This window comes from Periophthalmus magnuspinnatus, chromosome 18 (assembly GCF_009829125.3).
Source record: "Periophthalmus magnuspinnatus isolate fPerMag1 chromosome 18, fPerMag1.2.pri, whole genome shotgun sequence".
Lineage (NCBI taxonomy): Eukaryota > Metazoa > Chordata > Actinopteri > Gobiiformes > Gobiidae > Periophthalmus > Periophthalmus magnuspinnatus.
This window is the reverse complement of record NC_047143.1, coordinates 10,726,835-10,753,598: the sequence shown is the minus strand read 5'-3', so window position 1 is coordinate 10,753,598 and position 26,764 is coordinate 10,726,835. Positions and strand designations below refer to the sequence as shown.

General features: G+C 39.1%; 1 protein-coding gene across 1 annotated transcript in view; it reads right to left on the bottom strand.

Annotated features, from left to right (window-relative positions):
- Window positions 1–26,764, bottom strand: part of nlgn2a (neuroligin 2a) — a 135,705-nt gene that overhangs the window by 44,190 nt on the left and 64,751 nt on the right. The window contains exons 4-5 of the mRNA XM_033983856.2: window positions 23,816–23,840; window positions 17,135–17,284 (exon numbers count right to left, since the gene is read on the bottom strand). Coding sequence (XP_033839747.1) covers window positions 17,135–17,284; window positions 23,816–23,840 — 175 coding nt within the window. The remainder of the gene's footprint in view (window positions 1–17,134; window positions 17,285–23,815; window positions 23,841–26,764) is intronic.

The window sequence follows — 26,764 nt, the reverse complement described above, 5'->3', positions numbered from 1 at the left end:
TTTGGTTGCTATGATGCTTGTGGGTGGAATTCCAAATATGGATTTTGGCTCAGGATTAGCCTCTAAAACTGCTAGCCTTGATTGGCTTCATTTGGCTGGAGCGGAAAGCTATGAGTGACATCACACTCCCTTAGCCCATAGTTCTTTATACAGTTTAAAGATTCTTAGATCCTTATGAGCAGATCATAATCATATCAGAAGTCCTAATATACAGCAAGATGGATGGATGGATGAAAAATGTGCAAAAGGTAAGAGCTTTGTGCATTTGTGGACAGAGAAGATGTCTGTGCTTTCCTCTCAACTAGATGTAACAAAAGTTGGATTTTTTTTTTCTTGTCCCACTGTTGTGACACCTTGGCCAATCATATTTAAATATCATCATGATGTTTTGGGTTTTCTGATCGCTTTCAATGAGAACCATCCCAGATTGATAATGTATAGAACTCAATTCAGTCTGACACATACATCAATCTGACATGGGCCAGGTTATAATGAACCTGATCGGATTTTAGTATTTTTACTAGCCCTATTAAAACACTACAGTACACTATATTTGTACAGAACTTTGATTCATCCAACTACTCAACCAACTATTCAAACCAACTATTTGAACATTTGCTTTTTGTACCGGTAATTGCCTGGTTTTGTGCTCTTCTGTTGAGTCGCAGTGTTTTGAAATGTTCCAGAGTGTTGCGGAAAATGGCTGCACCAACAGTTCTCTACAAAGCCGATTCACATCGGAGCATGTTGTGGTGAGAGGAGCCAGCTGACATGTCGAAAGCTCCAGAAATGAGCACTGAAATAGTAACAAGACGGTGGGTACACTTCACTGTCTATGGAGGGAATAAAGCATCATTACCATCAAATGACTATTGTTTGGGTCCCTGGAGAGTCAGAGGAGAGAGAGGGGAAAGAAGAAAAGAATATCTATGAATGTGAAAAGCCTTGATTTTAAAGGTGCACTATGTAACTGTTCAGGTGGAGGGTCTGTCAATTGTCTGTGCAGTAAGAATGCATGCTTTTCAATGTATTTTTAGTCATTGTCATCTTCTTCTGTTGCTGTTAGCGATTGCAACACAGCAATTTCGTGTTATTTTATTTGCCTTATTTAAGTATTAAACATTTTGTACATATCTGTGTAGACCAGGTCTGATCGATAGCAAACAACAAAGTTAAATCTGTCAACTGGACAATTCTTTGTAGGAGTGAAGATGTTTCGCTGCTCATCCAAGCCGCTTCTTCAGTTCTGGTCAGAATGCTGGTGGCCACTGCCTTTAAGTCTATCTGAGGGGAGGGGTTAACTACCCTGAAACTGTAAACAGCTATTGTCTCCAGTTTCAGCTGAAACTACCCTATTCAGCCCTTATCGACCCTGCTATTGTTCTCATTGTTCTGGGTCTGAGGATGGAGTTGGGGGGGAGAGATTATGTCTCAGGCCCCCATTTCTGTTTTAAGAAGGATTTTCTTTCCTAACAAAAATAGCTTCTTTAACTCCTCTCTTAAACCATTTATTTTCTCTGGCTAAGATCTTAACTTCACTATCTTCAAAGTGGTTAGTGGCTTTGAGATGGAGATGCACGGCGGACTGGGGTCCAGAGGAACTCTCCCGCCGGTGTTGCTACATCCTCTTATGGAGTAGCTGTTTAGTTTCTCCAGTGTAACGCTCTACTGCACTCTTCACTACACTGAATGGAGTAGACTACATTACTTTGTTTATGGCTCGGGATTTTGTCCTTAGGGTGAACCAATTTTTGCCTTAAAGTGTTTGTGGGTTTGAAAAAGACAGGAATCTCATACTGTCTGAAGATTCTCTGAAGTTTTTCAGACACACCTGCAGTGTAAGGAACAGTAACACCTCTCATTCTAGGTTCATATTCCCTGTTGTCCTGTTTTTTAGCTCTCTTCGATTTATTTAAGGCCCATTTAGGATATGCACAAGCAGAGAGGGCTTTCTCCACATGTTGTTCCTCCTTCGCTCTTCCCTCTGTGTTTGTAGGCACTACTTGAGCTCTGTATTGTAGTGTCCGGATCACTCCGAGTTTGTGCTGCAGTGGATGGTGTGAATCAAACAGCAGGTATTGGTCCGTATGTGTAAATTGAAGATGCTTGATTTTGCTCACAAATTCTGCTGTGTTCTCAACATGGTGCTCCGTGTTGCCCACCAGAGGAGCCAGGATGGTCTTCAGATGTTTGGCCACATTGTATGTGATAGAATCCACACCACATACAATGGGTCTGAGAGGTACTCCTTCTTTGTGAATCTTAGGGAGGCCATACATACAAGGAATGGAATCACCAGGATAGAGTCTGTAATACAGCTGTCTATCAATGGTTTCCTAATTCTCCAGCTTCTGTAAGCAGTCAATGATTTTCTTCTTGTAACCACTGGTAGGGTCTCGTTTCAGCAGTTCATAGGTGGTGGTGTCATTGAGGAGGCTGTTCACTTTAGCCTCGTAATCAGCTGTGTTCAGGATCACGGTGCATCTCCCTTTGTCAGCTGGCAAAATGTTGATGCTGTGGTCCTTTTCTAGAGCAGTGAGAGCTTTCCTTTCCTCCTCCTCTGAGAGAGGAGTTAAAGAAGCTATTTTTGTTAGGAAAGAGAATCCTTCCTTAAACAGAAATGGGGGCCTGAGACATAATCTCTCCCCCATCTACAACTCCATCCTCAGACCTAGAATAATGAGAACAATAGCAGGGTCGTTAAGGGCTGAATAGGGTAGTTTCATCTGAAACTGGAGACAATAGCTGTTTACAGTTTCAGGGTAGTTAGCCCCTCCCCTCAGATAGATTTAGAGGCAGTGGCAACCAGCATTCTGACCAGAACTGAAGAAGCGGCTTGGATGAGCAGCGAAACATCTTCACTCCTACAAAGATTTGTCCAGTTGACAGATTTAACTTCGTTGTTTGCCATTTTGTACATATTGAACGATAAATAGGACAGAAAAATACAATGAGAATTACCCTCAAGTGGTTGTACCTGATTTTTCCCCATCACAAAGTACATTATATTCTATGCTAGTTGTTGTTAGCATTGAAAAACAGCGGTGAAAAATTAAGATGCTAACATGCATTAGGAAAGTGAGGACCAGTTGAACGAAGTTAAAATGAAGAAGTTCTGTTTTTCACGTTTTTAAGACTATCCGATTTTACCAACAAAAAAAAAAAAGTCAAAATCTCTAAAAGTAAGATAATAGTAAAAGTTACTTAATAAAAGTTTTAACTATGTGCAAAGTAGATATTACAGTTTAGCATTTGGCAGAACAGACATTTACGAATAGAACCATACATTGGAACTCTGTGATTGGTTCTTGTGGTGTCTACCTTGGGACTGGCCTCCTAATGACTTAATTAGCAGAGTCTTAAACAGATGCTACACCGTTAGCTTCTAGAACAGGTGCGCTAACTCAGATCAAGCGTTATGCATATTCATGAAATATTCCAGCAGGTATGCAATTTAGTCCATATAGCGGCTTTTACGTAGGAGCACGGAGGAAAATGTTAGCATTTCAATTAGTGCTGCAGGTGGTGTGGCTAGCAACTGCATCTGAGCATAAGGGTAGGGGATGGGGCTTGTAAACGCATACATATGAATGTGATTGAGTACAGCCAATGTCAATTTGAGCTGCAAGTCATTTAACGGGCACAGATGTACGGGTGGTGTAGAGGTCTGAATATGTTAAATGGCATTACTCAACACAGGATTTTGTATTGTATGACACCAGTTTCTGAAGCTATTGTGGAAAAACTCACATTTGTTTATTTGTGCTGACAGGAAAAAGATTGAACTTTGTGTCAGTTTTTGTTTCATGTGGATAGGCCCAGTAATTACAGAGATATTAACCATACACCCGGTCAATAAATCTGCAATTTGACAGTCAAACAGTAAATTTTACCATAGACTAAAGATAGACCAGTTCCCGGTTGGCTGATATTTGCAGTTTTTAGCATATCTGCCTAAAATCTCCAGCCAAGGCCGATATTTAGCTGTGGCCAACCAGCTGCTTAAAAAATATACATAATGCTTTATTTAAACAGTTTAATGCAAAGAGATTGCGGCACAAAATATGATTACACAGCTTTCTGAAAGGGCTGTGTGTGAGTTTGTAGTACTTTTAAATTACATCGTTTAAGGAAAATTATTGAAATCGGCCTCACATATTGGCCCAAAAATATCGGCAGAGCTTATCGGTCTTCAGCTGCTGAGGATTCTAAACAAGCTGTATCACTGTACGCCATGAAAAAAACATATTGGTCGATCTTTAGCTGGTGTCATCAACATTTCTTGGGGATGTGATGATAACTGAGGCACTGCTCTGTCTGAAGCTCTGTTACTCAAATTAGACTTTAATCTGAAATGTATTTTAACACAATCTGACCACAAAGAACTAATGTGAGCTAGGTGAGCTGATTTGTGCAGTTAAACAAGTCATGCAGTTTTTCAGTTAGCCATTCTAACCTTTTTGTTGAAAATCAAACACCTAAACATGACCATGAATGCTTGTTTAGACTTATCTGACTGTTTGCTATTGTGTGCATTGTATCACCATGTCAATTGTTGAATATTCTGGCATAGAGATACATGCAGAACACCCCCGGCATGATGTCCCTGCAATGTATCAATAGAATGTTATGATGTCAAGTGAACGCAACTTATTAGAAGCCCACATTCTGCACTAACACGAAGAAAAGATTTTACAGTGCAATACCCCCCACTGTGCTCTGTACTTACTGATCTCTCTCACTCCATTTTTCCAGAATATTCAAGTTGAAGTCACTCATCAACCGTTGCAATGGTCCCTTCGTGTCAATCATCACTGCCCCTGCCAACACGGCTGACACGCCAGACAGCCCTGTCCTTGACCTCCGTTGCGTCCCGCTCAGCCCAATCATGCAAATGATTTTTTATTAGGGCTCATTTTCATGGCCGAGTGGCGCCACATACACACACACACACGTCCAGCAAGGCCCAGGTGCTACAAGATGGGTAAGTGTAGAAGCGGTGAGGCGGGAGGGGTGGGAGGAGGGGTAAGGGGGTATATGAGATTAAGAAATGTATAATTATGAAAAGGTAGAAAAGGACAGGGAGGAAGAAAATGGAGAAGATTAGAGAGACCTAGGTAGAAACAGAAAGAGAGGAGAGAGGAAAAGAGAAGAGAGATTTATAATTATGAAAAAAATAAAAGAGGGAGGGGAGGGAAAAGAGGAGTGGAGAAAACAGAGAAAGAAAAGAGAGAAAGGGAGAGAGAGGGTCAGAGAAGAGGGGAAGATGTGAGAAAAGAAAAAAGAGAGACTGATAATTATGAAAAAAGTTGGAAAGGAGAGAGGAACAGGAGAGGGGAGAAACAGGAGGGAGAAAAGGAGAAGAGGAGAAGAGAGATAAGAAAATGAGAGCAAATAGAGATTATAATTATGGTAAAGAAAGGCAGAATGGGAGAATAGATGATAAGAGAGGAAGAGAGAAAGGGGAAAAAAGGAAAGGGATATATGAAAGTGTTTAGCAGAAACAAATCTTGTATTACATTGAATTACAGAAAAGAAATAGTTCAAGCTACCTTTCTTAGTGTACTGGATTATGGAGATATAATGTACATGCAGACTTCAGCCTCTACTTTGAAACCTTTAGAAACACTCTTGCACTCAGCCCTTCATTTCATAACAGGTGATGAATTTAAAACCCATCACAGTATGCTCTTTGAAAAAGTAGGTTGGCCATCGCTATCTGTGAGAAGAACAACACTGTATAAAATATATTTTTAAGGGACTACAATGATAGACTGCCTCAATATCTCACTTGCTTGTAGAACTTTGATGCAGGAACTTTTAATACAAGATCTCATGATGCTTCCTAAAAACATAATATGCTTCAAGGACATGCAAAACTGGATACATTGGTGCCGCTAATGCATTTTTAATAATATAGTGATAAACATTTATAATCCCACCTGCTCCTGTTTTTAATGTTTTAAATTGACCAATGTACTTGTTTGTTTTTTTTGCTCTTTTGTTTGTTTTTCTGTATTTTAACAGGGTGCCCATGAAAAGGAGAGTCTGAAAGGCCTAATTGGGGCTCCCTGTATAAATGAAGATAAGTGTCGGTTAATATTGATAGTTGCATAACAGTTGATGCCCACTTATGCAGTGAGTCAGATATACTGATACTTCAATATCAATACTCCCATCCCTAGATGAGAGAGAAAAATTAGAGGAGAGTAAGATTTATAATTATGAAAAAAGTAGGAAAGGAGATAGGGAGATGAAGGGAGGTTTTAATGAGACCAACCTTTACTTAAAGATGCAATGTCACTTTTTTATTTTGTTTAACTCTATGGAGATGATATTGCTTTACATAGAATATTCCACAGTATAGCATTTAACATATCTATCTACAGGGAGACAGCAAGTGACACCATCAGGTCTGTGGAGAGGCAAATGTTTTTCAGTGTGTTTTTTTCAGCAATAGCAACACCTATAATAGACTACTGCAAGATAGATAAGTTAAATGTCATACTGGAACATGCCAGCAAAACAATAACATCTCCATGGAGACTATCGAGTTACATAGTGCACCTCAAATCTATTTTTATATATTACTGAATCTTGCTGACAGAGACCATCAAGTACCTGATCCAAGCATTCCTTGAAAATATTTTTTCTATGTATATATTACAAGTATAAGTTACAAAAAAGTAGTGCAGAGCTGTCAAAAAATGAAACAGGAACAGTAGTGCCAAGGTGTCATACCATATTAAAATATCATAATCCATGAGGCACAATGTGTCTAAACCTTCCATACTCAAGTGGAGAAAACACTATAGGAGCACTGCAGCTCCCAGCAGGCCTTGCAGCTGTGGTCACATGACATTAGCCTGTCAGAGAAGCTAATCATGATGTATCCGCAGCCATTAGGAGCACATGTGCCTCCACTGGTGCGGGGGATTGTTGACATGAGCAACATAAACTAGCATAACCCATGTCATAACTCAACTTTTAGTGCAAATTTTACACAAACAGAAACTATATAAACTAAATAAATTATGGCTAGAAGAAGAAATGAAATACAGTGTCTGTGTCCAAATGTCCACCCTATCCCCTAACCACTCCATACATAGTCCTGCACCCTTTAGCGGACTATACTGCACTCAGTCACAGAGTGATTCAGACACTCGGCTCACCACATTCAGGTCATGTGACACACAAGTATTTATGGACTAATAATAACCATTCAAGTATTTGCTTTTTGTCTGAGATGTATAAATGATCAATCTTTTAACAGCTTGAGCAAAGGTAAGTGCATAACGATAGCGACTTTACACAGCAACGATTTATTTAATTGTGTTTTATTCATAATCACAGACCAACAGTGCATTAAAATAAAGCTTTTATCTGCTTCCATTCAGCCATGTTGTGTAAACCCAGATTTTCAAAATCAAAAACTGGGACACCCCCAGTTTGGGATGGTTGGTAAAAATAAAATTGCGAAACGAGTGTATAATTAACAAAAACTGTTGTCGATTCTTGATTTATTCACAACTTACTTATGAGCCAGTATAATCTGAGAGACTTTGGTCAGTGAACATTTTCTTTGTGTTCAGGTCATTTCCAACTACTTTTTTCTGTATTTTGGCTAAACAAATGACATTGTATGCCCCTCTCTTTACTGTTAGTGGGTATCAAATAGGGACACCTGTGGCAAGTCATGTATAAGATTGGGACAAATCAATAGTTTTGAATAAATCTGCTAGGACATAGTACAAAAAGCTCAAAACTGGGACAGTCCCAAGTAAATAGGGACATCTGGTCACCCTTGTACTGTGTCCAGACCTGTCTAGAGACCATCGATGGACACTACTTTTCAAAGTGCATTGTGGGAAATTTTAAGTGCACAATTTTTTCCACTCACTGGATATTCGGACAGCACTAAAAATTGAGTGACCCCTAAATAGTGCCCTAAGCAGTGTGGACATTTGGGACACAGCCAGTGTCTTTTTTCCCATTGGTCATTAGCATAGCAAGCTAACACCCACTTTTTAAATGTAATATTGTTATTAAAAACAGATCTATGGTGGCAACTGTGGCATTTTCTATTGTCAGAAATAATAATAAACACTTTGATAATTTTTTATATACGATATTATACTGTGCAAAATCTGACACAGAAATACCTAAGTGTCCAAAATAGTTTCAAAAGCTTCAGTAGTACAAAATATAGGACCTTTAGTATAAAACGAAATGGGAAAATATAAGGTTTATGTCTATAGAATTTTACGAGGGAGGGGTTGTGCGTTTTATATGTACCATGCAAAGTGTTTTTGGCAACTAAAAGGGTGAAAAATGTCAAATTATACTAGAGCATAAATCATATCTGCTCCAGTACAAAAACACATAAACAGTGAAATGGATGGCAGCTTGTAAACATTTTTAATAGCACTATTGTAACATTTTAGCTAAGATTTGCTCCTGTTTTAGTCCTGAGTCAGAGCTGCTTTAGTTCTGGGTTAGTGTAGATCTCATGGGATATGAGGGGTCAGTAGTGATCAGACTACAAGAGCCTGTAGTGGCCATATTAGACATGTTTTACACCTTATAGTACTGGTTTAGCTCTGGTTAAGTGGTAGTAATCTTTTCCTTGTAGCTAGTTTTATATTGGGCTTTGCCACTTTCTAGGGACTCAAAGCACTTTAGATCAAGGAACCACTCACTCATTCATACATCAGTGCACACAGACATTGTGGCCAAGTTGGGTTAAGTGTCTTACTCGAGGACACAAGAACATTCATCAATAGAGGATGGAATTGCACCACCAACCTGTAGGTCTGTGGATCTGACCACACAACCAATGACGTTTATGTCGAGAATGAGATTCAAACCACCAACCTTCGGATTAGAAGACGAGCTGTCTACCAACTGAACTAATCTCGCCAACATCTCCTAATTATACTACCTTGTTTGAGGCAGACTTGGTTTAGTTCAGTTAATATATTCAATAGTCAATATATTTAGAAATTTGTCAAAACCTTAGCAATAAAATGCACTTTGCTAAACATGTAATTTACACCACTCATTCCTCATTATATCTACTATGTTTTTCTGTGTAAATGAGCTCCTAGAATCCAACCCAAAGGTTTCTGCTCCAGAACGCTGGTCCCTCAGGCAGACGGCAAGGTCAAGAGCTCCATCCCAAAGCTCTGTTCCATATTTAACTGTACGAGTGAAGCACTAGAGAGTGTATCGCTCCTCTGCTCCTCTCCCTAGTACTATGAGCGAGGAGAGACGCATTTCCATAAACATGTAAATTTACTGGGGGTAGAGAGAGAGGTTGAGGAGTGAGGGGTGGGGGGCAGAGAGGGAGAGAGGCAGAGAGGGAGAGAAAAAAACTGAGAGAAGAGGAGAGGGGTAGAGAGAGGCCTTCTTCATCCATAACGTAGTTCAAAGTATAGAATCTCATCTTGTTCTCGTGGATCCAGGTTTCAGGGGTTTCAGGGGGTCCTAATCAAAATTTGACTTTGGGGCCCTCAGCAGTGGATGTACCACTAAGTTTTAATCTAATTTATGAAACAGCCATTCAAATGTACCTCAACTGCCTCGGTGCATCTCTGGGGAAGGTCTCTTGCATCGATGCAAACACATAGCTGCTCACACGTATGCCCTGCTCAAAAACAAATGTAGGCAGCAGCAGATATTGTGGTAAATAAAAAAACATATGTATTCAATTTATAGGGATATTTAGGCAGCTGTAAACAACTGAGCCCTATTTCTAGTCAAACTTACTGCTAAACAGCTGCTTAGTCTGCTTATAGGCTGGGCCAGACCTGATAGCATCTTGTTTCGTCTCAGGAAAGTTTTGTCTCGTCCCATCCCTGCATGAAATTATACATTTAATTTCATACTGTGGAATATTCCGGGCAAACCTATAAAAAGGTGTGTGTGAAAAATACAACTTTTTCCCTCGTTTAAGACGTTTCCACCTGGATTATGTGTATTTCAAGCACAACTAATTAAATTTGAGTCCCAATTGCAGAAAATTGACTTTTCAGAGCTTTTAACCATGTTATAATTGTTTTTCCTTCTCATTTACCCTCTCAAAGGTGTATTTAGAGTCATTCATGCGTGTTTTAGTAATCTTTATTTTCCTGTATTTGGGATGTCATTGCTCTGATCTACAAGACAAGCAGATTCACAAAATAAATAAATAAATAAAATGAAAGTGAAATTATTTTTTTCACAATAGTTTACATAAGTGGTGCCATAATGAATCCCAAAGACGTGACTGTTGTCAGTTGAAAGACACAAGAATAATATGACAAGCTTGTAGAGCCAGTCCCAAACAAATTATGATAAGGTTCAACATTTGTGGATCATAAGTTTGGATATTTCTTTCAAAAACAGTAAATCTCCCATAGAATTATATAGTCCCAAACCCACCACCTGAGATTATGACATCATCAAATTGTTGAACGTGGACACAACTTTAAATAGATTTCTTTTTACCTAGTAGCTCCTAAAATGCAATGAACAGCCTGACTTAACACTATATTCACTGTACAGGATATTCTTTTGTCTTCACATGTTGCACTTGTGTCAAAATGATAAATGTGCCCTCTCCTCCACACCACAGGAGGCTGATGCTTACAGTGCCTCCCCGTGGTGAGATGTGGAAGCACGGCCAGCACGTTTTTGGCATGTTTTTGGGGTCCATCTCTCGGCATGCAGCCCAGATACTCCTGACCACCTCAACACCATCTGGTCATCACGCGGAGCTCTCCAAAATCAGGCCCCATTGTGAACGAATGGGACGGTTAAATATAGGCACAAGCTGGAGTTTTGGACTAGACTGTTGAACACTTTACAACTGCACTGGCACCCATGATAGATAATAATTAAAAATAAAAATAAAATTAATTATTAAATAAACAAATACAAATATAAAAAAGAGGGGTACAAAAAAATCACACAATGAATCAAGCTTATCTGTAGTAGTCATGCTCGGGTTAAAATCAGCTTTTTCAACTCTTAGCATTACATTTAAAGAACAAAGTAAAATTGTATCTCATTAAACATCGTTGTACATCCCTGTTGGGATGTGTATTGGTTAGATATGTATTTAGATATGTAAATGGTTAGATATGTATTTTTGGTATATAAAGCATCTGCTGTCTCTCTCTGCTGTCTCTGAGGGGAAAGAACAGCTAGCTTTTAAACAGCTGGTGTAAAAGCGAATTTTACCACTCTTATTGTAGTTCAGTAATTTATTATCCCTATATCATCAATACTTATAAACAAATACAATACATTTGTTTAGCATTAATTAATTGTATTAGCATCTTATCTTTGAAACAAAGATAAAATGCTATATGTATTAAAGAAAACATGTTTTGGTTTTTCTGAGAACTTAGTTAGTATAGTAGTAAACTATATGCAGATCATTATTTTACATTTTGGTCAATGTAAATTCACAGGCCTGCATCTCTATAGTGCAATTTCACTATACCATGTAGAGAGTGTCCCATTATGTGTTTTTCTTGTTGAAAAATGGCCATGTCACTTTTTTAAACTATACCCATATGACGCAGAGTCAAATTTTTTGGAATAATTACAACAAGCACAGTGAAGTGGGTGGAGATAAGGGTAGCTGAAAACAGAAATATGCAGGACAAAACAGGGTTACTCAAGCCTGCATTAAAATACAGGTTTGAGTGAACTAATAGCAAGGGAACATCATGATAACTTGGTAAAATATCACAAACGTTACATAAAGTCCCTTTTAATAACAAGTTTTAGGTAACTTAACTGCAATCAGTAGGCCTATAAAGTACAAGTCAAAGGCCGTGTACCTGATTTTAATTTATTTTTCTCAAAACAAATGCTCTGTATATAATGAATTGTATGGGCTAAGCTGCAAAAAAACAAATAGCTTGAGACAGTAAAATGTACCCTGTTCTTTTGACATTGCTTTTTCTTGAGTAATAACTCTACAGCAGCTACTGACAAGGTCACCCTTTTTTTCACCCAATCAGAGGCATTGTTACAAAGAATCATGAGAACGCACTGCTTGACACTATCCCAGACACTTGATTCTCCGTCATGGTGCATTTTCAACAGTGCCAAAAAGCTGCTACTGAGCTGGAGACTGGAGAAATATAAGGAAATAACTGCTTGACACTGTCTTCAGACAGTTGTTTCAGTTGTGATCTATCATAGCTGCAGCAAGGACTAAGAGGGTGGAGCTAAAAACTCAAACCAAGACATGTTCCTCATTCCTGGTTTGAAATCAGGCACAGGCCCTTTAATTGTGCTGTAGCAATACTAGAAAAAGGTCACACACTCTAATATTTCATTGGACCGCCTTTAGCTTTGATTCCGACATGTATTCGCTGTGACATTGTTTCGATAAGCTTCTGCAATGTCACAAGATTTATTTCCATCCAATGTTGCATTAATTTTTCACCAAGATGTTGACTGACTGCTGCGCAAAGCCTTCTCCAGCACATCCCAAAGACTCTCAGTGGGGTTAAGGTCTGGACTCTGTGGTGGACAATCCATGTGTGAACATGATGTGTTGTGCTCCGGAAAACCACTCTTTCACAATTTGAGCCCGATGAATCCTGGCATTGTCATTTTGGAATATGCCCGTGCCATCAGGGAAGAAAAAAATCCATTGATGGAATAACCTGGTCATTCAGTATATTCAGGTGTCAGCTGACCTCATTCTTTGAGCACAGACTGTTGCTGAACCTAGACCTGATCAACTGGAGGCTCGTACCTATTTGCTTGGTTGAATCCAGGTGGTGATTTTCTTTTGGCCAGGCAGTGTAGCAGAGGATTCGTCATGCATTGCTATGGCTGTCTGTTGTGTTTGACTCAAAAAGTGTCAGAGAAAAGTTGCCAATTACCAAAAAAAATGTGCAAGAATGATGAGTGGTGAGTATCAACAAAAAAGGCTGTTGCCCCACTGCTTAAAACAACACCTGGTATATGGTCCACCAAAACCACACAAATGGCCCTAGCGTAGTTATTGAATCAGACCCGATTCGAACTGCATTATTCTTTCTCCCAAGCTAGTTAAATTGAGGTTTAATTTGCACACAATTTTATTACAATTTTAAACCGTACCCTGTAAAAATGTTTCCAAGCATACATTTGTGCATTCCTGTCAGTACAGATCTTACAAGGCATATTTCAATTAGCTACAGTGCTTTTTGATTATCCATACTCTAGCTCTAACCAGAATGCCATGGGTCTTATTATGGTCTAGGTCTGATTGAAAGCAGTTAGCGTGCGGTTGTGATGAATTTTTGAGTAAGGACTATAAAAATCAACATTTAAGTATAAAGAAAATGTTATCCATCAAAGTGTTAAAGATTTCTCACATTTCATTTTTAACCTGATTGAGAAAGACTGTATTTTGGAAGAGCACTGCAAAAGAGTAGAGGAGGACAGATAGGGAAAAGAGAGAGAAGGATAGAAGAGAAGAAGAAACGCAAAGGGAAGGAGAGTGGAATAAAAGTTAAGCGGTGAAAGCTGAGAGGAAGATGAGGAGAGGATGAGGAGGAAGAGAGATAGGGAAATAGATATATAGTTTCTTGCAGACTACACAATGCTGTGTTTACTTTTTTTGTTTATTCCTTGTTTGTCAGGGACCATGTACAAGTTAATTAAAAGTCCTATATTATGCAAAACTGACTCTTGTGAGCTTAAAGCCATGTTATTATACTGTTACATCTTTAAACACATACCTGGAGTTGTGTGTTGTTTCATTCACACATGTTTATTAAGCTGTCTACATCTCCAAAGCCCTAAATGCTCCGTTCCACCTTGTGATGTCATGTAGTGAAAGTTTTCAAGTTAATAGCTACCTTTTACCTTTTGTTTAGTAGAGATTGGATATTCTAGAGCTGAAATTATCAAAATGATTCTAGTGAAGGTGTATGGAGTTTCAAAGCACTTCCTACATTACCATACACAAAGTAGAACAGAGTATTTTCTGTTGGAGAGGAGAACTCAGCTGCAGGGTTTATGTGTTAAAAAATGTGAATGAAACAAAACTTCAGGTATGTTTTTGATGAGGAAACAACAGTATAACATAGATAAGATAAAAAGTGTAATATGTTTAATTTTACAAAAGAATAGATGTACCAGATGTAACTTCTGCTACTTTCCATCTGCAGATCCTAGGCAGAAGTGCATATGCTAAAACACATAACATAACAATTACATTATGGTAGTAATGAAATACAATAAAAAGTCACCACTTAAAAAAAATCTGGTTTCCAACAAATTTACCTTCAACTTCATATAAATATTAAAAACAAGTGTGTACAAGTAGTGTGTAATGCACTGTGTCTGACCAATGTTAATGTATTTATTAATTCCATTTGGTTGCACTTTATGAGAAAGCCTCATATATTTCTATGCAGATAATGCTGCATATAAATATATGCCCAAATAAAATTTGGTATATAGTATATGATTTTTCTTCCAAAAAATAAATAAATAAATAAATAAATGACATGAAAGCTACAAATCTTTATACACTAAATGGTACATTGATTGAAAGAGTCACCACCCATAAATATCTTTGGCTTGACGAAAATGTATCCTTTAAAATACATATCTCTGAATTACGAAACCATCTAAAATCAAAATGACCATTTTATTGCAGAAAGAAATATTGTTGATTATGGAGATATAATATACATGCAGACTTCAGCCTCTACTTTGAAACCTTTAGAAACACTCTTGCACTCACCCCTTTGTTTCATAACAGGTGATGAATTTAAAACCTATCACAGTATGCTCTTTGAAAAAGTAGGTTGGCCATCGCTATCTGTGAGAAAAGAACAACACTGTATAAAATGTATTCATAAGGGACTACATGATAGACTGCCTCCATATCTCACTTGCTTGTTGAACATTGATACAGGAACTTAGCACACAAGAGCACATGATTGTATAAGTCTAAGAACCAGCCGCACTAGAACTGAGATGGGAATAAAAGCTTTTGGTAATTTCATTTCCAAAAAATGGAATATACTTCAAGGATAAGCAAAACTAGATAGTTTGGTGCTACAAATGCACTTTAATAATCTGGTGATAAACATTTATAATCACACCTGTATCTGTTTTTAATGTTTTAAATGGATATACGTACTTATTTGTTTTGTTAATTTTTGTTTGTATCTTTCTATATTAGAGCAGGGCACCCATGAAAAGGAGAGTCTGAGTGATATCATTGGGCTCTCTCTGTATAAATAAAGATAAATAAATGCTGACCAATGTGTATTTGACCAATGCTGCAGGGTCCTGATGGATTCTTTGGCAGAGTAGGTCTGTCACGATAGCAAAGTTTGAAGTGAATAGCTGAAGCAAATATTGACAATAAATGATAATACTGAAACTAGTTTATGCCACAGACACAATAACCCACTAGCAGATTTAAACCACAGGTCAGTGTAAAAGAATGCTTTGGTTTCATTCACTTTGTAAGTCTCATGGGACTCATGTGAGTCTTCGAACAACACCCAACTGACATTAAGTGTAAACCTAGCATTCAAGCTGAGGAGGGAGACAGGACTGTGGGTGGCATTTGAGAACACTTCACACATGTTCAACCATAACAGCTGTGTGAATGACACACACAAGAGTTACAAACAGAACCTGTGACCTAGAGATTCCTATTCAGTCTCCCTATATGTTAAGTTTAGCACTGAATGGCATGTATCCACACAGCACTGGTCTCCAACAGCCATGGGGCTAATGTTAATAATGATCACATTCAGATGGTGCTAACAACAAATGTACACCACCTCATGAGACAGAGAACATATGAATAAATACACCAGGGAATCCTGAACACTAGAACAATGGCTTTTCTATGCTTCAGGCTCCAGCCATTGAAGTGTGTGCACAAACATACATCATACTTGCAGCTATGGTGTAATCCAAGCGAATGTTACCATTGGGATATAGAGGGTGTATCTATTAAAATAATTTTAGTGGAAATACCTATACTTTAATTTCACAGTTGCTGCAGTGCTGCCCTGTGCTACCAAACTGTTTAAAGAGGGGGTATTTTACTTCTATAGAGTATTAACTGCTAACGCATAACATATGTAGATCATATGTAGAGCGTGGATGACGTAGGCTTGTGGTTAGAGCATTGCACAAAATCTTGAATAAGGGAAAGGAGAGATCGCTAAAATACTCAAACATACATGGATGGCATCTCTTCAGGCATATTTTTGATGAGGAAACAATGTTATAACATGGTAGAAACCGATGATTGTCCATTGATGTCATTCATCAGCATCAGTCAATACCAGTGCAGTGCACAGCCTGTCTGAAGGGCTGTGTGCCACTTCAAGTAAGTAATGCTTCATTTACATACCTACACTAACACACCTCTGGTAGTGCGTCAGTATAGAGTCACTACATTTCCATGCTCTACAGGAAAAGCGAATGGATGTAAACCCGGGAATTGAGGTGTCTTGATTTGAATCTCCCAGATCTAAATAACACATCTGGAGAAGCCGGTGAGAAGCCGGTGTGTACTTGGATGCCTGCCGGATTTAACAGCACTGTCTGATTTACATTAGGAAAAGGCATTCAACTGCATAAGGTAAGAAACAGCCAGGAGCAACACATTTTTATGGTCATTCATGGTCTTGTGTGTTTGATTTAAAACAAAAACAAAAATCTATCTAAAAAAACTGTTGGCTAATGTTAGCCAACATATGTTTTTAGACTCCCTGATAAATGTAGATCATCACCACAGGAAAGTCATCTTTTCTGTGTGAATGGTCTAACAGGTAACCACACTTCAGGGCAGTCTTACTGGAAATTGCAGTGGACACTGCAGGTAGCACAGTGACGGCTGTTGATCGGAAAGGTGCACATTTACCTAGTTGTCAAGTTGTTAAAAATGACAAGGAAAAGTAAACTGCTTAAAATACTATATACACAGCTTAGTAGTGAAAACAGTTTAAAGTTTAGTTCCACTTTAAAGTCTAACTTAAATAAAATGAGCTGTAGACAGAGTGGTGCCCTTAGTTAGCACCAACCCAAAGGAAATGTAGATGACAGCAGCTGAAAAGTATCGATAAAAACACTTAAACGAGGCTGCAGTGGGACCACTTACCCAGCACACCCAGCCGGTAGTTGAGAGTGACCACGATGACGTTGCCGTAGGCAGCAAGTACGCTGGCGTCAAACATGTTCCCCGTGCCCTCCATGTACGAGCCACCATGGAGAAACAGCATGACCGGCTTCTTACGACGGTCACGGATATCTGCAAACAGTACACAGTACAGGGTTAACAAAGGAGGTGTCATCTTACAGAATAACTAGCACAAGGGACTACATTAACCATGACGCTTTGCTCAGTTTTTGACAGGGGTTGTTATAGTATCAGTTGTATGGAACTATCCTGTTGAAATCAGCCTTATTGTCTTGAGTGGGAAATCAAGTCATCAGTGTCACAAATTTTCATGGCTCAGAGATTTGAACAGATGACGTAACTGTTAATGGGTGAACAATATCAAGGACCATACACAATGTGACAAACTCATTAGGCATCACTGTAAACTGTATCAGAGTGACTGCATACATTGCAGACATCAACTCATTATTTCGCCCTTTTCACTATAAGTTCTAAAAGATAGGCAGAAATCTTAGAAGAAAAAAAAAACAAAAAAAACCCAAAACATAAAACAAAACAGCAGGTGGTTCCGCCAGTAGAGGATATTCCTAAAAAGAGCAGAGGAGTTACAGACTGCCTACTAGGGGTGGGGCGCGTTACCGCCTTCACCGCCTTTACTACCCACTCATTCCTCACGCAGGCACGCAGTCCAGTAAGAGCCGTCATTCAAAGTCCTGCCTCATTAGATATGCACAAAATTGAAAAATCCACTGCCAAACAAACCTGATTTACAAACTGTTTCTCCTCAGAGTGGTCACACAGCTGTAACATAGCATTTGAGACCTGAGCCGTCTTTTGAACCGTGCCCTAAAGTGCTTTTTGACAAGTGCAAAGGCATTGCCGGGTCTACAGCTAAACCTAGAAGTCAGCAGCAGCTTGCACTCAAGTAGGGAATTGTTACTAAAAAAATTACTAAAGTAGAAGTACAAAGTAAATCCCTTTGTAAAAACAACAACAAAAAAAAAAAAAAAAAAAAAAAAAAAAAACTCTCCCTCTGTTCTGCTGCATTTTTATTATTTTTAGCCAATAATAATGGGTCTATAAGTTAGTGACATCTCAGTCATGCCAGATTGGTCTATGCTCAAATGTCCTTCCTAAAAACTTTGTTAAACAATTTATTATAAGTACAATGTTTCAACAGAATGATTAACCAAAACTCTTCATCAAATACATTACTCAAGTAAAATAGTTATTTGAAAGTTACTCAGGTAAACGTAGCTATATTGTGGTAATTTTTTCACAGCAGTTGAAGTGTGCTTATCCCCCACTGAACATCTGACCTAGATCTATACCACTGCTTTCTTCAATTTGCATTTTTCACAGCACACCTTATATATTTCCATATCTGATACTGAAAATACAAGCATTCTCCTGCCCTCTCCCACCTCTTGTTTGCTCTCCAACCACTCTCCAGGGCCTTGTTACTGCTAAACATCCCCGCTATCGGCTCTCGTCGGTCGAGCAGAGCTGGGGTGTTCCTCTGGTGGCCTAGAGCTTTGGCCTTATGTTGCTGTTTTATTCCAAATGCAGTCCCACAGTGGCTTTTTACTCAAATAGCACGTTTTTCTAGCCTAGTGTATAGGGACAAACAAGCTCAAAAGTCATTCTCCATGCCTGCTTGGCCTCATTTTCAATTGTTTAATTTGCTAAATAACCCGGCAGAGTGATTGCACTAGCGCTTTCAATGCATTTGTTGGTCAATTGGGTTCAAATGAGCTTTAAAAGAACTATTGATATTTTGCAGTGACACTAGGAGTGTTCAACATGTATCTCTGTTGCATAATGTTCAGCAAGTTACCATGGAGACACAATGCACACATTTGTCAAAAAGTTTTAGATTGCCTGAAAACTCAACGAATAAAACAGGTGTTAAGTGTTTGACTTTCAACAAAAAGGTTAAAGTGACTAAATGAAAAACTGTTGGCTAATGATAGCTAGCGTGTGACTGTAGTTGAATGTTTTGTTTAACAGCACAAATCAGCTCACCTATTGTAGTTCCAACTGAGTCAGTTCTTTCTGGTCAGATTGTCTTAAAATAAAGCAAATAAAACTGACAGTGTAGTGCCTTCAGTTAGCATCACCCACAGAGAATGTTTTCAGACATCAGCTGCTATTAAACTTATGTGTTTTTCAATCACTTGCATGTGATTCTAATAGTTTATACAACTTTGTGTAATTTTTGATAGGCTAACATCGGGCATTGATGTTTTAAGATTTAAAGGTGCAATATGTAATTTTTTCTAGAGAAGGATCTGACATGTGCTTCCATGGTGGATGTTATTGCTTTGTCTGGAAGGTTCCGCAGTATGCCATTGAACTTATCTATTTCCATGTAGACAAGCAAAAGATGCAACAAGGCCACGTTACAGGTCAGATGTGTGGAAAAGTGAGCCCACTCACACTAAATCCCCACTCACAAATGCAGCCTAACCTGGGAAGTTACCTGCAATTTGCCAAAACTGAGTGATGTCTGAAAACATTTTCCAAGTGAATTACCAAGAATATGCAGGGATGGTTTGTGAATAAAGCCAGAAAATTGCCAGGGCAAGCTTTTGGTTTCCTAAGTTACGAGCTTGGTTGCCTGGTTACTATGCTATGTGGTTATTATGACAAGCAATCATCCTAATATTTAACTAGCCTGTATTTAATGCAGAATTACAGAATGCTAGCCTGTCAGTAAACTGTATGGACACATCAATTGGCATTATTTATCTAAAGTACAAAAAAAAAAAAAAAAAAAAAGATTTTTATTAGCAAAATTTAAAACTTTTTTGTGGACATTAGCCTGGTTGAACATGGACATCCACAAAAGCCAAATTAACAAAGAAAATTAAAATATAGGCTATATAGTGCTCTATTGATTAGTTTACAGTCAAAACATGGCTGCTAGAACGGGATGTCTGTTGCTAAGTTACGATGTAAGTAACCATGGCGATGATTCTTCTAGTTTTATTACAACTTATTGAGACCTACCATTATAAATGTTACATAGTGCACCTTTAAGCTAAAAAAACATCTTATTATACAACTCCTTTATACTTGCCTCTTCACTGAGTTTTTGCCCCTCATATGTCCCTCATGTATGTGTATATTAGCATGTGTATGATCCATCCATATGCTGCACTGGTTATTTATGTGACTGTTCTGCTCGGCTGCTCCCTATGTCCCCGGGGCCTAGAGTCCAGGGGCCCGACTGTCCCACCCGCATGAGGCCCATATGCTGCAGTGGGCCCCTGGCATCAGTGTAACAGAGATCAGAGCCTGGACAGGGACAGGGCAGAGGGAGAGATAATGTGTCATCATCCACACTGAGCAATGTGTGCATATGTCTATGTATGTTATAAATATACTGGAGATACACTGTAAAATAAAAAAGTGAAAAAGTGAGATGAAGTGTTGGTATAATGAGGGTCATATTTTTAAGAGCTTATACCTTAAGTCAAACCATGAGTCAGGAACGAGTTTTAGTTTGAAGATTTAGTCTCGTCCACTTAGGCCTTTCTGTCACTGTGATATTGCAAAATAACAGAAATAACTGTCTGGGACAGTGTCAGGCAGTTGTTTCCTACCTCTTCCTGCTGGTTGTATTCTTACCTCTCCACAGATTTAACCTGTAACATGGCCTGGTGGTGTCATCTACTTGCCTCAGTGGGGATAGATACGTTTTATGCATACAGTGGAACACACCAGGTAAAGCAATAACATGCAGCCTCTAAAGACAGGTTTGTATGCCAAAACTTGTTCAGCCATTGTCTAAAAATGATAAACAGCTCAACTTATTTTTCCATAAGCTCAGACGTCACGCTCATCACTCAGACAGCTGCCCCCCAGTCTCCATGGTAACTGCCTCCACCCCTCCCCTGTTCATCACAGGAACCCATTGACTGTTACCTTGGCAACACATGGCATCCAGTGTGCATCTTTGCCCTTTTATACCTGCATCTCATTTTATTGTCATTCTGAGGGAAAGAGAAAGAGAGAAGTGAGACAGTAGACGATATAAAGAAACATGAAAGAAAAAGGAGGATATAAAGAGATGGGAGAAAGAGAGAGAGAAAGAGAGAAAAGAGATAGAGAGAAATGGAAATGAGAGAAAGGGGAGAGGGAGGTAAATTTGGCATGTAGGCAGAGATAGGTGAGAGTGTGAGAGAGAGAAAAATGGAAGAGAGATAAAGAAAGAACAAGGAGAGGGAGGTGAGTTTGGCATGTAGACAAAAACAGGTGAAATAGAGAAAAATGGAGAGAAACAAAGAAAGGGGGGGGCAGGATGGTACAGAGAGAGACAGGTGAGAGGGTAAACGAAAAATGGAGAGAAAAGTGGAAAAGCAGAGTGAGCGACAGGGAGGACGGGGTGGGAGGGTGGTATAGAGAGAGACAGATGAGAGAGAGAGAAATAGAGAGAGAAAAGGGGGGGGTGGATTGGGAGTAAGAGAGTGGTATAGAAAGAGACAGGTGAGAGAGCGGAAATGGGGAGAGAGACAGAAAGGGAGGAGAAAGATAAGAAAGAGCTTGTGAAATACAGAGAGAGAGAGAAAGAAAGGGGGGAGAGGTGAGTTTGGCATATAAAGAAAGACAGATGAAAGAAAAAAATGGAGAGCGAAAAAGAAATGGGGGAGAAAGGGGTGGGGAGAGAGAGGGTAATAGAGAGAGAGAGACAGGTGAAAGAAAGAATGAGAGAGAGAGAGAGAGAGAGAGAGAAATAGATGGAACACAGAGAGAAAATGACAGAAAGAAAAAAGGGAATGAGAGAGATGAGAAAAATGGAGAGGGGGAGAGAAAGAGAAAGCAGAGGCAATAAAAGAGCGAGAGAAAGAAGAGAGATGGTGAGAGAGATGGTAGGAGATTTGAGAGGAGAGAGAGAAGCAGAGGTTGAGCTGGGAAAGAGGGAGGGCAAAGAGGAGACAGAACGAGAGAGATGGAGGAATGGAAGGGAGAGCGAGTAAGGAGAAGAGAGAGGATCAAGAGAAAGTGAAATAGGGATGAGGAAAAGCATATCAAAATAAGCAGGAAAAAGTTGGAGGAGAGAAGAACAGAGGAGGGACAAAGAAAAAGGGGGGGTGGGGATGTGAGGGGAGAGATAGAGGTAAAGAGAGGAACAAGAGATAAGAGAGATGAAGAGAGAGATTAAATAAAGAGAGAGAAAGGGAGGAGAGAGATGACAGCATAGTGAGAGAGAGATTAGATACTCTCTACATATGTTTGAGTAAATGTTCTGACTGTAACAATATGAATGGCAGCCTATTGTTGTTGTGTCCTTAGGAAGACACTTTACCTCTTTACTAAATTAATGTGATGAGTGAGTGAACCTCAAGGTTGGAAAGTGCAATATAAGGTGCATTATTAAGGACTCTTAAAGGCGCACTATGTAACTTTTTTATGTTATTGCTTTGCCTGGAATGTTCCACAGAAGGGAATAAAAGGGCCCATATTATGCCATTTTCTGATCTAAGTTATAATGTTGTTTCCTCATCAAAGACATACCTGGAGTTCTGTTTTGTTTTTTGTTTTTTCACACATGTTTAACACACACACCCTGCATATTTAGGCTGAGTTTGACTCCCTAACAGAAAACACTTCCACCTTGTGATGTCATGTGGTGCACCACTGTATTTTTAATCTCCATACATCTTCACTAGAATAGTTTTGGATCATTTCAGCTCTGGAATTGCCAATCTCCACTGAACAAAATGTAAAGGATAGCTTTTAACTTGTAAAGTACCCCTTCATGACATCACAAGTCGGAAAAGAGGATTTTAAGATTTGGAGATGTAGACATAATAATGCAGGATTATTCAAGCATGCGCAAATGAAACAAAACACAACTCGGAGTATGTTTTTGATGAGGTAACAATGTTCTAACATGGCTACAATCTCACAGGAGTCAATTTTACATAATATAGGCCCTTTAAAGAGGTACTTTGTTGCTCAAAATAACCTTGAAAAACATGCATTGTTACTTTGAGCATTGTCACCTCTCCATATAATACATCTACAATGTTATATAAAAATATTCTGTTAACCGTCTACAGTGGTCCCTCGTTACATTCTAAAAATAACCCGCAATAGGTGAAATCCCTGAAGTAGTCAGCTTTATTATTTTTACAAACATTAGATATGTTTTAAGTTTGTAAAACAACTCACCACACACTTTATACACTTTTCTCAGACAGGCATTAACATTTTCTCACATTTCTCTCTTGTTTATACACTCTCAAAGTTCAAACGTTCATAGATTTAAAAAAAAAAAATAGGTGCCTTTGCATACCGATTCATCGACATTGTAGGTTTTGTCGCAGAGAAAACTTGCAAACATACAGCACTTCAGAGTCACACTGCTAGCGATCGAACATTTATGTAAATTTGGCAAGTTAAACGCATTCTGTACTGTACAGGAGACACGGCACGGAGAAGATTGATTGCCATTGGTCTACAGTCCTTTAGCCAATCAGGACGCAGAACACAATGCACGTTCATATGCTCTAAAAAAAAAAAGCATGGAGAATTGCACTAAAAAATCTGCAAAACAGCAAGGTGAACCACGTTATAATGAGAGACAACTGTATTTTTTAATGCTGTATTCTGGAACATTCTAGACAAAGCGATGGAGACGAGCAGAAGCACCTTTAAACTGTGGGTTGTCATTTAGCTCAGCCACCACATTGTAATAAGCGTCCATTACCGACACTGTCCTCTGGTTTATTCTGAAGCATTCAATAAGAAGGGACAATGGAGCCGTGCAAATGCTCTGTTAAGACTAAACAAAACACAAACAATGGAGAGAGAGAGAGAGAGGGAGACAGAAGGATGCAGATAGAGAGAGAGGGAGAGTGGGAAAGAAGGAGAGACAAGAGGAAGGAGAAGGGGGGGATGGAGAGGGAAAGAAAATGAGAGAGAAAGAGTAAGGAGACTGCTTAAGAAGGAGACGGGGGAGGTGATAGAGTAATAGCTGGAGAGAGGGAAAGAGTGAAAGAGAAGAGAGAGAGAGGGAGCGATAAAGGGAAAAGAGGGAGACAGGGAGTTCAGGAGAGAGATGAAAGACAGACAGAGAAAGAGCAAGGAAAGAAAAGGGAGAGGGAGATGAGGAAAGACACAGGGGGACAGCAACGGAGAGAAAAAAAGACTAAGAGAAAGAGACAGAAAACAAAGAGAGAAAAGAGAGAAAAAGAAAAGAGAGAGAGAGAAGAATGAGGAGAGAGGGGGGAGACAGAGTGACAGATGAGAGAGAGAAAGAAAGCGAGAGTGGGAACGATAGAGGGGAAAAGGGAAAGAAAGGGAGGTAAAGGAGAATAAAGAGAGAGAGAACAGAAAAGAAAGATAAAGGAGAGAGAAGAAAGAGGGAGAAGAGAAAGGAGAGAGAAGAGACAGAGAGAAGGGAGAACGGAAGAGAGGAAGGAGAGCAACGGAGAGAGAAAGAGACTAAAAGACAGGGAAAGAAAAATCGAGGAAGAGAGAGGTAGAGAACGAGTGAGAAGGGGGTAGAGTGAAAGATGGGAGAGTGAAAGAAATAAGGGAGAGAGGGAGCAAAAGTGGGAAATAGGGAGAGAGAGGGAGTTAAAGAGAAAAACAAAGAGAGAGAACAAAAAAGAGAACGGAGACAAAATCAAGAAGAGATGAAGAGAAGAGAGAGAGAAAGGTGAGTCCAATGTGTAGGTAATCCTAAAAGTACTGTACTGTGTAATTATGAACACCCCCTATTGGTTCAGAAAAACATTACAATGAGGCACCTAAAAAAAGTACAGTACACTTCCATCACACTTCCATTTTACATTTTGTTCATTTTAAACCACATTATTGATCTAAAACAAGTTAATGATAAAAGCATGTCCTGAAACTAACTGTACAAAACTGATAAGCTCCTGCTGTGAGGGTAGGCCACCATGTTTGAATGTTCCACAGTATGGCATTAAAGTTGTCCAACTCCATGAAGACAAGCAGATGACACCACCACGCTAAGTTACACATCAGGTCTGTGGAGAGATGACCCTGCTCATAGTAAGATTACATGATTTTCAAGGGATTCTCTTTAGCAACAAAAACACCTTCACTTGAATAGCCTACATGCACTATCACTGTTTAATGCCATACTGTGGAACATTCAAGATCTTCCCTACATCTTTTCCATAATTTTTCAAAACAGCTCATATCTGCCACACCTCTTTTAAAACCATTTTAAAACACATTCTTCACCAATACACACAAGAGAGGACACCCTATGGAATGCCACCACGATACCATCTCCCATACTGTACGTTCAAGTGAGCGTGGCCAGATCGCAGCACCCGCCTTGTATAGAAAACCATAATTAAAAAGATATGGCACCAGGTAACCGGCAATTCACACGGGAATGAGACCACAGATTGAATTCTATACCTCGGACATATTAGCATTTTAATTCTCCTGTACAAGCATGTTTTTTTTCTACCTTTTCAATTTCAGTTTTCATTAGTGTGTGTGCTATGAGGAGATAAATATTGACCTTCGAAGACCTGGTTTCTGGTGGTAATGATACAAAATTGCGTGAGCCAAATGAACTGACATATGGTCAGATAGACAATTAATATAAAGGTTGCAATGAGAAACCAACATTAGTGTCAGTATGGCATATATAGGATGATAATAATGCATAGTATGGAGGGACTGTATGGGATATATCTGGTACCATAACTGATTTGTGTAGGTTATGGTTTGCTTGAAGAGATTTTTTATGTCATCCATGCATGTTTGAGTATTTTAGCGTTCTCTACTTTCCCTTTAATCTAACCCTCCTTGTGATATGCAGCAGTTTCATTACTACTACTACTACTACTACTACTACTACTACTACTACTACTACTACTACTACTACTACTACTACTACTACTACTAATAATAATAATAATAATAATAATAATAATAATAATACATTTATTTATAGCCACTTTTTGAACCCCTCAAAATCACCTTACAGAACAGATTAAAAACAGTTAAACAGAATCATAAAATACATTAAAAGAAAACAAAACAGTGGCTATTATACTGCACAGTTTAAGAGTTCAGGTGCAGTAGCAGTGTTGGGACAGGTGAGTTTTCAGACAGGAAGTGAACAAAGGAAGAGATTCGATGGTACGGAGGTTGTTGCAGAGGTGGGGGGCGGAGCAGCTGAAGGCTCTGGCCCTCCATGGAGGAAAGAAAAGCTAGAGGTGTGGAGAAGAGGTGGGCGGAGGAGGAGCACAGAGAGCAGGAGGGAGTGTATGGTTAGAGCAGATCTGACAGGTGTGAGATTATGGAAGACTTTGAAGGTGAGTATAAGTATTTTTAAGGCAATGCGGAGATGGACTGGGAGCCAGTGGAGTTCTCTGAGGATGTAGGTGATGTGTTCTGATGATGGGGTTCTAGTGAGAATGCGAGCGGCTGAGTTCTTGACTAGTTTCTGAAGTGATTTTTGGGGTAGACCGTAGAGAAGGACAATAGTTGTAATAGTCAATACAGGATATGACGAGGACATGGACGAGAAAAGCAATGCTGGGCGAGTGAAAGATGAAGAGGGCTAGAGGAAACAGGGGAGGGGTGAGATTTGTGTTTTTTTAACTG